Below are 13,973 nucleotides of genomic sequence, written 5' to 3' on the forward strand. Positions count from 1 at the left end.
TAAGAATAGCCCCACTAGTCCTGTTACATAATATAGGCCATGAGTCAACTTCAGATGCATAAGTCTTGGATATTTTCATTTACCTTGAAAGTGTTAACTTTGTGACATGGAGACTGATTCTCATTATCAGGAAATGACTAATTCTATCAAACAAAACTGATTTAAAAGGTAGGCATGATAAATGATAAATAGTTGTGCGCTACATGAGAGACTGGGTTAAGAAGCTTTTATACCGTAACCGGTCCTTATAATCAGAATGACCATCATCATGATCTAAAAAGGAGAACCAAGAAGTGAACAAACATTTTGTTCCCAACTAGAAATAAATAAAGGTAACTTGGGTGATGTAAGATTCTCTAGTTAGATATGATGTGGATTTGGTGAGGACATCTCCAATCTCTCTAACTGCTTAGGTTAAGATCTCAAATTCTGCTTACGAAGACTCTCAAAATTTCATAGCGTCCATTTTCAGACTCCAAAGCACAACTGCGACGAATCTACATGTCTCCTAGACTTAGGTTATCTCAAATAAAAATGAAACAGGTCAATTATTTGATGATCAGTAGCATCATCAGTTATTTTACCAGCTTAAGAGCATGCAAATATATTAATGATAAGTTTCCAAGCTAAAGTTCTAGCACAAGAGAGTTGCAGTATATAGCATGAAGAAAATTACCACGGTAAGCAAGGGCATAATACCAAATGAAAGTAAAGAGTCTTGCACAAAAGAAGAACTAACGTCTTCAAGAACAAGGAATTCAGCATGACCAGATCACTTACACTTCAAAAAGCTTAGTGGGAGTCCACCAATGGCCGCTATTAAAGATTAGTACATCGGAATCAATCCATTACTTGTTTATATCATCCAACTTATCAACCATTAGCACTTTCTTGATCATCTTTGGTAAACGTTTTGGTGGCGATCCAGGTTGTACTAGGAAAATTGACCTATAAAAACTCAACTGTAAAATTAAAGGAGCTAAATCGAACTTGTAAATGCCTAATTTGTCTAGTGATCTTTCTTCCCTTGACTTCATATACACTTTACTTGTCCTCAACACCAGTCATCAATATGCATATCATTGACTCCCATTGAGTTCTACTTAATGAATCACCAACAAAGACAATCCTTTTTCCCCTAAACTTTTCCAAGATTACGTGAACATCAAAACTTGGAATTTCACAATTACTAGGTTTCCACCTCCACTTGAGATACTCTTTATCCTTCCTACCATTATCTAAACAACTAAAACCTTGTTCAGCAAATGGACATTCTGATGCATTGTACAAAGGATAACTTTCATTAGGCACCCAATTTCCAACAAATAAATTGCATTCACCACTAAAGTTAGTATTTGTTCTATTATCCCCTACATTTTCATGAATAATTGGTTGTGGAAAAGAATTTGTAGTGTAAAAGTAAGCAGACCCTATTGCCACAAGAAACAACAATGATAGTGATCCAATTACAAGGACTGTACTGAAAGAATGAAAATGCTTCAACTTGCCAAAGTTCAAAACTTTAGGCCTAAAATGGCCAAAAGAACTCAAATTCAACCTATTCACCATCTATATGGACACCAAGAATGAACATTAAGTTGTAAAACAGACCTTATAGCAACAGCCAAATCAAGCTATATCTCCAAATCAAGATGATAAATCAAGATTTTGAAGAGCACCTACGAATTTAAATAGCTTATTGTGGCTGAGTATTAGCAAAAAAGAATGAGAAATATAAAACTATAAATGGATCTTGAAGCTTCTTCAGTTGCAGTTGGTGGTTAGGACATGCAGAGGAAAATATGGCTATGAACTGAGGGTAAGTTTGTCATTTCCAGTTCAAAGTGGCTTTGGCAGTTTGGCTTGTCCGAATGTGATCTAAGAACTATAAATTTGGTAGAGTTACTTTGGCTAATAATTCTGAAAAGCACTTTTGAGCAATAATTTGTGTTTGGTCAAACTTTTTAGAAAGTGCTTTTAAGTATCAAATTACGAAAAAGAACATGAATATATTTACTTAATAGTTAATATTATAAGTAAATAAATAATTTCAAAATTTTGTTATTACAAGCAATAATTAAATCTTTTCATTTTATTTAAGTAAAATATAAAAATAAAATTTAAAAGTACTTAATTCTTTTAATATAAGTTAAATATATTAAAAATCATTCAACAAATATAAAAGCATTCACCCTAAAGTCACTATATATTAGAAAGCTATCCTAAAAATAATAAGAAATATTTAAATTCTAAGTATTAGGTTTAACGATTATTTTGATATATACTATATTTTGTTAAGGATATTTTTTATAAGAAGAAAAGTCAAAACTGCTTCTGCTTCTGCTTCTGCTTTTGAGAAGAAACTATTTTTTTTTTGTTTCTCAAAAACTGCTTCTACTTTTTCCCAAAAACATTTTTTTCCCAAAAAAAGTTGAGCCAAACACATCAAGTTAGGAGAATAAGTACTTTTTGAGGGAAAAGAAACATTTTTTGCCTCCCGAAAAACTTGGCCAAACAGGCTATAAATATAGCAAAGGACTAAATTTATAGGTTGGAACCAGCTGCTAACCGGAACAAATATGCTTGTGTACGGCTATATCTCATTGGCTAACATATTTAAATAGAGAAAATTTTTACCTTCTTTTCTAGTTTTGTCTTTCCTTAGAGCAACTCCAACCTTGTCCCCAAATTGGAGATTTCACCATTTTTGGGGACAAAAATGAGGAAATTTCACTCCAACCCTCCCCCATTTTTGTCCCCAAAATGGGGAGTAATTAGTGTCTCTCCAAATTTGGGGACACACTATTCATCTCCCCATTTACTATTCTCCATTAAAATATTATTATTTTTATTATTTAATCTTTTAATTTATCTTTTTATATATACTTAATTATTTTTATATAATATATTTAGCTAATTAATTTTTCATCTTAACTTTGACGTATAATTTTGAAAAATTAATTATCGTGCTTTTTTTTTATGTAAAATTAATAGTTAATTTTATTATGAGTTATAATTGTATGAAAAAGATATAACCATCACAAAAAATGAAAGGTGCAAATATAAAATATTTTATGTTGCTAAAATATAAAATATATGCTCATTTTGCACTTCATAATGCATTAATAGATCATTTATGGGAGAATACTAGAGGTTGAAGTTGAATATTTATGTATTATTTCGAATGAATTTTATCGTCATGTAATATATATTTAATTAATCTTGTATCGCAATGATTTCACTTTTATTTGAATTATTAGTTAATCTATAATAATTGCTTACAATTTATATTACTTAAAATTTTATGGAATTGTTTTAATTGAAGTTACAAATTAATAAAAATAAAAGATGAAATTTGTTTAATGAAAATTAAAAAATAAAATTAAAATGAAAGATAATAATATAATATAGAAAAGAGAGAAGAATATAAAAAAGAATATTATCTTTTGGGGAAAAAAATAAGGGAATGGTTGGAAAAAGTTATCCTTAAAATAGAAAAATTCCCATTTTAAAGATCAAAATGGGGGTAAAGATTGGAGATGCCCTTAATGTTTCTTTGTGTTCCGCGGAAGTTTCCTTTTGTAACCTAAACATACTCTATGTTGGTCAATTCCTACTGCGACCACACCACAAATAATTTCCTTTAATTGGAAATTAAGAAGAAAAAGTTTATTAGATAAACCGATATTATTAAAATTACATAAATATGTAGCTAAATGCATGATAATAAGATAGTTTATTAAGAAAATCATTAGAAATTTTCATATTAAGAGATTGGGATTGTTTATTGAAAATAACAAAAATTATGTCTCAATCCTAAACTAAAATTATCATGGAAACACGGACGTAAATGAGAAGAACTAAGAAAATTTAAATGGCTTAATACATAAATTTTTGGTATAAAGGAAAATATTTTTCGAAAAATATTTTCAATTTTTCCATGTTTGGTTAACTTAAATGTTTTGGAAAATATTTTCCTCATGAACTCATTTTCCTCCAATTGGAGAAAAATATTTTCCCTATCAAGACATGGGAAAATATTTTCCAAAACTATTTTTCAACATTCCCCACCCTATTCCCTATCCCAACAAACCCAACCCCAACCCCACTCCATCCCACCTCCTCCCCCCACCTCCACCCTAAATAAAAATATTATTAATAGTACTTTCTTTTCATGTTATAGATATGATACTTTTTTTTCATTTCTACATATGAGTATTTTCTTTTCATGATATAAAAAAAAGTATTTATTTTCATTTTAATAAAAAATACTTTCTTTTCATAATGTAGAAAAAGTATATTCTTCCATTTCAACAAAAAGAGTATTTTCTTTTCATGACGTGGAAAAATTATTTTCTTTCATTTCAATAAAATGAGTATTTTTTTGCATAATGTAGTAAAAAATATTTTCTTTCATTTCAACAAAATGAGTATTTTCTTTTCATGATGTGGAAAAAGTATTTTCCTTCATTTCAACAAGAAGAGTATTTTCTTTCATGATGTAGAAAAAGTATATTCTTTCATTTCAACAAAAAGAGTATTTTCTTTTCATGATGTGAAAAAACTATTTTCTTTCATTTCAATAAAATGAGTATTTTTTTCATAATGTAGTAAAAAGTATTTTCTTTCATTTCAACAAAATAAATATTTTCTTTTCATGCAGTATGTCGCCAAAAAAATAGAGCGTGTGGAATGGCTAAAAATATTCCCAAACCCTCATTTTTGCACATTTTTACAATTAAACTTTTTAACCTATTTTTTGTCTTCTCCCATTTCCACTCCATGGGAGTGGAGGAAGTAAGAGATAATTAAAGAGTGAGAGCTTATAAATTCTTTTGGAGATTACACAGCTAAATTGTAAGTGAAAAGAGGGCAAAGAAGCTCCTTTAGTTTATCTTCTTTTAAGTAGACATGTTTGGTACAGAGGGAAAGAAAAAGGAGAAGCATAATAAAAAGGATATGGTGTTTGTGAAAACAATGGAAGGAAAAGAAAAGAAAAGAAATAAAAAAATATAGTCTTTTTTTGTTGAGAAATTGGAATACTGATATTAATAATACTAATAAAGAGTAGTCATATTACATTCTGTAGTGATGAAACTTATGGTATTCTGGTTTCCAAATTCAGCTAGCTTAGTACATACATTATCCGAAATTAATCTAACAAAGTATGTTCCACCTTTGTCTTCTAGGAACTGAGTTTCCACAAAATGGGGTGGAGCTGCAAATCTCAAAGCATGGTTTAGGCTAGACATCTTGAAAGCTTCCTTTGCCAATACACGCGATTTACTTGCCTAAAGCTATGTCTGACCACTACTTGTTTCAACTGGAGCATCAGCCACCTGCATTAACATATAATAGTATTGTACGTTGGATATGTTATGATATACTATAAACCATGCCTATTGTTGTAGTATTCTTTATGGAACAATTGTTTATTTACTTATTCAATTCAATAAAGTTTTATTTTAAATAGATCATGTATTGGTTTGTATGTCCGTTGCTTATATAGTAGATGATTTAGTGTATAAAGTTTAGCTTATACACGGAAGATTAAATCATCGTTTCTTATAAGTCATAAAATTTATGTTCACAATCTAATGATGGAATTGGATAAACCATCGGAATGGTTGTAGCACAAGATTAAAAGTAATTTATCTTGATTATGAGAATGGTCTAATTCCAACTTCTTGTGCTAGTACATTTTGTATATATTGAACGGATCAAGTAGAGATAAGTATTTTATACTGACCTAATAAAATAATTTCTCTAGTTCATTCAATGTACTTATACTCTTAATCTTGATATAATTATTATTAGTTGTGTATGTTATTTATTATTTTGATTTATTAAAAAGCGAGATTCTTTCGTGAGTCAATAAGCCTGGTAAATTGGACAATAATGATATACATTGGCGAAGTAATAATTAGTTGATGGAATCCATGTCTCAATTTTTGAGATTGATAATACTCCTTTATGAAAGTTTATAAGTTTTCATGTGTAAACCCGGCCGGTGAATTTTGTATCCAACACATGAAATAAGTTAATTGAAAGTCTAAAGGAAGTAATCAATAAATTAAATTATCAGTAATTTAATTTGATTGGTTAGTATCTGAATCTTAACATGGGGAGTTAAATAAGGTTTTATGGAAGAATTTTAAAATTAAACTAAGGAGTGCAATTACGAATTTTTAGTGGAATAATTCGTAATTTATTATGGTAGAAATTAATTTTAAAATTTCGAAATTAATTCCATAATAGGAAGCCTTGTTAATTAAATTATGTGGTCTCTACTGTGCCTGAATAATAGGAAATAAAGGAAACATTTCCTTAGTGGAAGAAGAAAACCTAACAGGTTTTGGAAAAAAGTTTTAACTTAAAAAAACGTAGCTATATATACATGGGATATAGCTGGCCGCTTTTTTGCACTGGAAAGACACACGTTTTTCTTCCTTGAATTTCGTCCACCCGAAATTCTCTCTTTCCGGATATTATTTGGGTAATACGGTAGAAGACTGTGAAAGTTTGCTAAGGTCTTGCAACTCTGGAACTGGAGACAGATATTGATTTGCTTTGTTCACGCTTCAAGAGGTAACTCGAATAATCTCCGTATGTGCTAATTGTTTAATTCACGCATGAATATGATACTGTAATTGCTCCCGCTGCGATATATAATCTAACAATTGGTATCTGAGCCTACTCACGTCTAATTAAATGATTAGGATGAACAATGAAAATTAGTATCATGTTAATATGCAAGTTTTGAATTACATGCAAAGATTATTTTTCTGTAAAACTGTATTATTTTTTAGCATGATTATGTTTTATGGGTATTATGATTATTCTAAAAATCATGTAATATATGCTTATTGTTGATGATATTTGATTAGAATAATATGAAAATTATATTAATCCATGAAAAACGCAAAAGTAACTATTTGGTCGAATAGGTCAGAAAATCGGAGGTCAGAATGTTGACGGACTCCGATTAACCTGAAACTTAGCAGGTCCATGCGAAATGGCCCAGTGAGTAATACTCATCAGCTTTGCTCATGATGTAAGCCGTTTTTTGGGCTTTCGGGGTCGTTTAGATGGTGTTTTGGACGTTTTTTTAATTTTCTAAAAATCTTTCAAAAATTATTTTGAGTTGTTTTTAATCCAGTGGTGGTAGGGATCATTTCCTATGGACTCCAGGGTTAAATTCTAGTGATATAATATTTTTATACGTTGACGTAGGTCTTCTTCCATATCGGATAAACTCATTATGGATAATCACTATGTTATACTAGTTGTTGATTACTTGTATTTACTCTCCATCTGAGTATGCATGTTAGTTCAATGGGACTAATATATGTTAAATGTTGATATTCACTTGACTTAAATTAATAATTTACTCTCCATCTGAGTATGACCTGTTTAAATTTATGGAGTGAATAATTTATCATTATAAATGTATATTGCAAGAATAGCTTTTTTCCCACCGAAATTTGTTGTTCAAGGTGCATAGATTATATATATGTAGTGTGTTTTGAATTTTAATATTCAAATAATACATGACTGATTTTGATCTATTTAATTAATTATCTCCCAGATTAACAATGACTGCTTTCAATCCCCTTACTGCTATTCTTACTCAAAACAAACTTGAGGGTTTGAATTATGTTGATTGGAAATGAAACTTGGACATTGTCCTAATTGCTGAAGAGTATAAATTTATGCTCGATGAGGTGTGTACAGAAAAACCTAGATATGATGCCACGGATGATGAACAAAAGGCTTACCAGAAATGGGTCAAGGCTGATGAGATAGCGCGGTGTTACATTCTAGCATCCATGTCAAATGTTCTGCAACATCAGAATCAGTCGATGGAGTCTGCTTATGACATTCTGGAAAATCTCAAATAAATGTTTGGAGATCAGAATCGTGCGGCTAAGCAGACTGCCATAAAAGCTCTTCTGAATACCAAAATGGTTGAAGGTTCATCAGTTAGGGACCATGTTCTGAAGATGATGAGTCGTTTGAATGAACTGGAGGTCTTTGGAGCTAACATTGCTAAGGATGCGCATGTTGAAATGATCGTGCAGACTCTCCTGACAGTTTTCAACACTTTCGCCTGAATTATAATATGAACAAAATAGATTTGTCACTTGCAAAATTGCTGAATGAGCTGCAGTCGGTAGAGACTATTATCAAGCAACAAGCTCCTCCTGTAGCATTGAATTTTGAGGCAGGTGCTTATTCTAAGCCGAGAGGCGGGCAGAAGAAGAAAAAGGCTCAAAACTTTTCTGTTGGTGATGCAACTGTTGGTGTGAAAAGGCTAAGGGCAAGTATTATCACTGCAAGTAGCCTGGGCATCATAAGAAGCAGTGTCCAACTTATCTGGCCAAGCTGAAAAGTAAACCAGGTGATTTACATCTACTTGTTGTTGAAACTCTTTTAGCGGTTGTTTCTACCATGTCATGGTGTGTAGATTCGGGAGCCACTAATCATGTTTGCACTTATTTCCAGGGGTTTCAGGTAACGCGATGACTAAGTAGAGGAGAAATTAATGTTTATCAAGCAGATGGTTCGGCAGCCCCAGCTTTAGCATTAGAAAATATTAGTATTTCGTTTGGTAGTGGTAGAGTTTTAGCTTTAAAGGACACATTATATGTACCTTCCGTTATAAGGAATTTAATTTCGGTTTCTAGCGCTATGAGAGATGGTTATGACATTAATTTTCATGACATTGATAAATGTGTTATTACTCATGATAAATGTTATCTTTCTTCGGCTACATTGATTAATGGTCTTTTTATTGTTGACTCTATTCCTAAACCGTTACAACCTAAAGACTGAATTATGTTGATTTACCAAATAAGAGAAAACGTTCTTCTGAATTGAGTGAAACATATTTATGGCACTTGCGTTTGGGTTATATAAATCTAAACTGAATTTCAAGGTTGGTCAAAGATGGACCTTTAAGTTCATTGAAAGTGGAGGCACTACCAACTTGTGAATCTTGTTTAGAAGAAAAAATGATAAAACGAAATTTTCCCTCAAAAAGAAATCGAGCAAGTGATAAATTAGAATTAATACATTCTGATTTATGTGGTCCAATGAATGTCCAAGCAAGAGGTGGTTTTGAGTATTTTGTGACTTTCAGAGATGATTATTCAAAATATGGATATATTTATTTGTTGCGTCGAAAGTCTGAATGTTTTGAAAAGTTCAAAGAATTTAAGACTGAGACTGAAAAGCGACATAATAAATATATCAAGATACTGCGATCTGATTGTGGTAGGGAGTACCTCTCTGCGAAATTCATTGGTTATTTATCAGAATGTGGGATTACATCTCAATTATCTGCACCTGAAACTCCACAACAAAATGGTGTAGCTGAAAGGAGAAATAGGACTCTTATGAAAATGGTTAGATCAATGATGAGTTATTCCAGTTTGCCTTCGTCCTTTTGGGGACATGCCTTAGAAATAGCAAATTACGTTCTGAATTTAATCCCTTCAAAGTCAGTACCTTTGACCCCTACAGAATTGTGGACTGGGTGCAAGCCTAGTCTGCGGCATATTCGAGTTTGGGGTTGTCCGGCACATGTGCTAAAAGGAAAAACGGATAAATTGGAGGTAAGAACGGATGTATGCGTATTTGTAGGTTATCCAAAAGGGACGAAAGGTAGTTTATTCTATTGTCCTAAAGAAAAGAAGGTAATTGTTAGCACAAATGCCAAGTTTCTTGAAGACGACTTTTTGATGAACCATGTTCCTAGAAGTAAAATTGTTTTACAGGAACTCAGCAAAGGAATGGAAACTCAGTCATCTGAAAAACAAAATGACCAGACGCAAACCCCAGAAGTCGATTTTGCCATACCATTGCATTTTTTGTAGTGGGAGAAATGTCAATAGACTTGATGTCCCACAAGAACAAGTGCCCGAAGTCACACTACCACAAAGTAGTGGGAGTTATGTTGAGCAGACTGCACAACAGGAAGAAGTCGTTGATATCCCTGTGGATAGCATGGAGACTCAGGTTCCTGATGATGATGTGGTTCAACCACAAAATAAAAATGGTATAGTTGCAACTGATGTAGTGCGTATTCGTAGTGGGAGAGAAATAAGACAGCCAGTTCATTATATGCTCTTGGGAGAATTATATGATAGGATCCCTGAGGAGCCTACTTCTGAACCTGTGAATTACGACCAAGCCATACATGATAAAGATGCCGATAAGTGGGTTGCTGCTATGAAATCAGAGGTGGGGTCTATGTACTCTAATCAAGTCTGGGATCTTGTAGAACCACCTGATGGGGTTAAACCCATTGGATGCAAGTGGATCTATAAGAAAAAGAGAGGTGTAGACGGAAAAGTACAAACTTTTAAAGCAAGGCTTGTAGCGAAAGGGTTTACTCAGAAAGAAGGGATCGATTATAAGGAAACCTTCTCGCCGGTAGCTATGCTTAAGTCTATAAGGATTCTCTTATCCATTGCTGCTCATTATGATTATGAGATTTGGCAAATGGATGTCAAGACAGCTTTCCTTAATGGAAGTCTTGATGAGTGCATCTATATGATGCAACCAGACAGTTTCGTGGAAAGTGGCAAGGAACACATGTTGTGTAAGCTTAAAAGGTCCATTTATGGACTGAAACAGGCATCTAGGACATGGAACACTTGTTTTGACAAGGCAATTAAAACTTTTGGTTTTGATCAGTGTCTTAACGAGTCTTATGTATACAAAAAGTGGGATGGGGACAAAGTGGCGTTTTTAATCTTATATGTAGATGACATATTGCTCATAAGAAATAATGTAGGCATGTTAGGTTCAGTTAAACAGTGGTTGTCCACACACTTTGATATGAAAGATTTGGTAGAAGCGGCTCATATCCTCGGGATCAAGCTCTTGTGAGATCGGAAGAAAAGGATATTAGGCTTATCCCAGGCACTTTATATTGATACAATACTCTCCAGGTTTAGCATGCATGATTCCAAGAAAGTATTTCTTCCTTTCAGGCATGGAATTTCTCTATCTAAAGATCAGTCTCCTAAAACTGATGAAGAGATAGAAAAGATGAAGGCGGTCCTCTATGCATCTGCTGTGGGGAGTCTGATGTATGTTATGTTATGCACTAGACCTGATATCTGCTTTGCCATTGGCGTTGTTAGCAGATTTTAGTCTAATCCTGGGAGAGAGCATTGGACAGCGGTTAAGCATATAATCAAGTACCTGAAAAAGACTAGGAATTATATGATGATCTACCATTATGATGACCTTGTGCCCATTGGGTATACTGATTCGGATTTCCAATCAGACAGAAATTCTAGAAAGTCTACCTCAGGAAATATGTTTACTCTGGTAGGTGGAGCCATAAGTTGGAGGAGCATCAAGCAAACTTGTGTTGCTGATTCCACCATGGAAGCCGAATAAGTGGCAGCCTCTGAGGCAGCCAAAGAGGCAGTTTCGCACAAGAACTTCCTGAGAGAGTTGGGTGTAGTTCCCTCGATTCAAGCACTAATAACACTTTATTTTGATAATAGTGGTACGGTTGCAAATTCGAAGGAGCCACGAAGCCATAAAAGAGCAAAGTACATTGAGCATAAATATCATTTAATTCGTGAGATAGTGCGGAGAGGGGATGTAGTGGTCACCAAGATTGCGTCAGAGAACAACTTGGCGGACCCGTTTACTAAGAGCTTACCACAAAAGACTTTTGATAGGCATATAGACGGAATGGGTGTCAGAATTGTAGACGCATGGTTATGAGTCTAGGTGGGAGATTGTTAGGATATACTATAAACCATGCGTATTGTTATAGTATTCTTTATGAAATAATTGTTTATTTACTTATTCAATTCAATAAAATTTTATTTTAAATAGATCATGTATTGGTTTGTGTGTTCGTTGCTTATATAGTAGATGATTTAGTGTATAGAGTTTAGCTTATACGCGGAAGATTAAATCAACGGTTCTTATAAGTCATAAAGTTTATGTTCACAATCTAATAATGGAATTGGACAAACCATCGGAATGGTTGTAGCACAAGATTAAAAGTAATTTATCTTGATTATGGGAATGGTCTAATTCCAACTTCTTGTGCTAGTACATTTTGTATGTATTGAACGGATCAAGTAGAGATAAGTATTTTATACTGACTTAATAAAATAATTTCTGTAGTCCATTCATTGTATTTATACTCTTAATCTTGATATAATTATTATTAGTTGTGTATGTCATTTATTATTTTGATTTATTAAAAGGCGAGATTCTTTCGTGAGTCAATAAGCCTGGTAAATTGGACAATAATGATATATATTGGCGAAGTAATAATTAGTTGATGGAATCCATGTCTCAGTTTTTGAGATTGATGATACTCCTTTATGAAAGCTTATAAGTTTTTATGTGTAAACCCGACCAGTGAATTTTGTATCCGACACATGAAATAAGTTAAATGAAAGTCTAAAAGAAGTAATCAATAAATTAAATTGTCAGTAATTTAATTTGATTGGTTAGTATCTGAATCTTAACATGGGGAGTTAAATAAGGTTTTATGGAAGAATTTTGAAATTGAACTAAGGAGTGCAATTATGAATTTTTAGTGGAATAATTCGTAATTTATTATGGTAGAAATTAATTTCAAAATTTCGAAATTAATTCCATAATAGGAAGCCTTGTTAATTAAATTATGTGGTCCCTACTGTGCCTGAATAATAGGAAATAAAGGAAACCTTTCCTTAGTGGAAGAAGAAAACCTAACAGGTTTTGAAAAATGGTAACGTAGCTATATATACATGGGATATAGCTGGCCGTTTTTTTGCACTGGAAAGACACACCTTTTTCTTCCTTGAATTTCGCCCATCCGAAATTCTCTCTTTTCGGATATTATTTGGGTAACACGGTAGAAGACTGTGGAAGTTGGCTGAGGTCTTGCAACTCTGGAACTGGAGACGGATATTGATTTGCTTTGTTCACGCTTCAAGTGGTAACTCGAATAATCTCCGTATGTGCTAATTGTTTAATTCACACGTGAATATGATACTGTAATTGCTTCTGCTGCTATATATAACCTAACAGGATAACCTTATTCAAGACATTGAAATACGTCCGTTGAATTTGTTTCTATTTCCAAAGGTCATAGTTGAAGATCACGTGCAAGTTGAAGGCCTTGTTGTAAAGCTAAAAGTTCTGCTTGGATAGGAGTAGTAGCATGTGTAAAATTATTGAAGCCGACCACCTAGCCACCTGAGCTATTCCGGATGACTCCACCAAGTCCACAACACAGTTTGCTTGCATTAAAAGCCCCGTATGTATTAAGCTTATACCATGCACTCGGTGGTTTAAGCCATTTTACTTTGATAGACTTTTTGAGATTCGATTAGACTCCCTCGTTGTGACAATAAAAAATACAGTCGAAAATTCAAAGAAAGTAATTATACATTTTAGAAAAATGACACTTGAACAAGGAGGGGCTCCTTTCACTTTCTACGACATAGTCAAAATAATGCAAATAGGCAAAAGAAAAAACAAATTAAAGAAACATAAATAGCGGGGGGGAGAGAAAAAACAACTCAAGAAAAAGAAAGTAAAAAACAAAATAAGAAAGAAAAAGAATTGAGAAAGATAAAGGGACCATCTTCTGATTGATTTCAACTCCGTAGACAACGGGTTAAACTAGTTGACTTAAGAGAGAAAGAACTCTCCATGTGAATTGTCATATTTTCTCCCCCATTCTCCACGTTTACGCTACTACTTTTTTTTCTTTTCTGTTTGAATTCTCTATTGTGATCGAATGATAATGGGATGGCTGAGTTCTTTAAGTTCTTTTTTAAGTAAATATTATGATATGTGTTGTGGTTGTGAATAGTGCACACTAATATTATCACTATGGTAATGGGATAGCTGTGTTCTTACGGGCGTTTCGTCCAAGAAATTAAGTAGGTTATTGAGGTATAAATTTTTGATAAATTTATCATTCGTTCGGTTGGTGG

At 32.9% G+C, this 13,973-nt stretch overlaps 1 protein-coding gene across 1 annotated transcript; it reads right to left on the minus strand.

The window, feature by feature from the left end:
* Positions 1 to 848: 848 nt before the first annotated feature.
* On the minus strand, positions 849 to 1,569 carry LOC142167158 (protein trichome berefringence-like 7). Its single transcript, XM_075227318.1, has 2 exons — positions 1,049 to 1,569; positions 849 to 948 (listed from the first exon to the last, which is right to left on the minus strand). The coding sequence occupies exons 1-2, from the start codon at positions 1,567 to 1,569 to the stop codon at positions 849 to 851; spliced, it is 621 nt and encodes a 206-aa protein (XP_075083419.1).
* Between the last annotated feature and the right edge of the window lie 12,404 nt (positions 1,570 to 13,973).

The sequence above is a fragment of the Nicotiana tabacum genome, chromosome 12 (genome assembly GCF_000715075.1).
Source record: "Nicotiana tabacum cultivar K326 chromosome 12, ASM71507v2, whole genome shotgun sequence".
Lineage (NCBI taxonomy): Eukaryota > Viridiplantae > Streptophyta > Magnoliopsida > Solanales > Solanaceae > Nicotiana > Nicotiana tabacum.

Bases quoted from the DNA above. Each gene is read 5' to 3' on its own strand.
- LOC142167158 (XM_075227318.1), bottom strand. From the start codon at position 1,569: ATGGTGAATAGGTTGAATTTGAGTTCTTTTGGCCATTTTAGGCCTAAA. The intron at 949-1,048 runs GTAAAGTGTATA...GAGTTTTTATAG, and splicing joins ATGACTGGTGTTGAGGACAA to GTCAATTTTCCTAGTACAAC.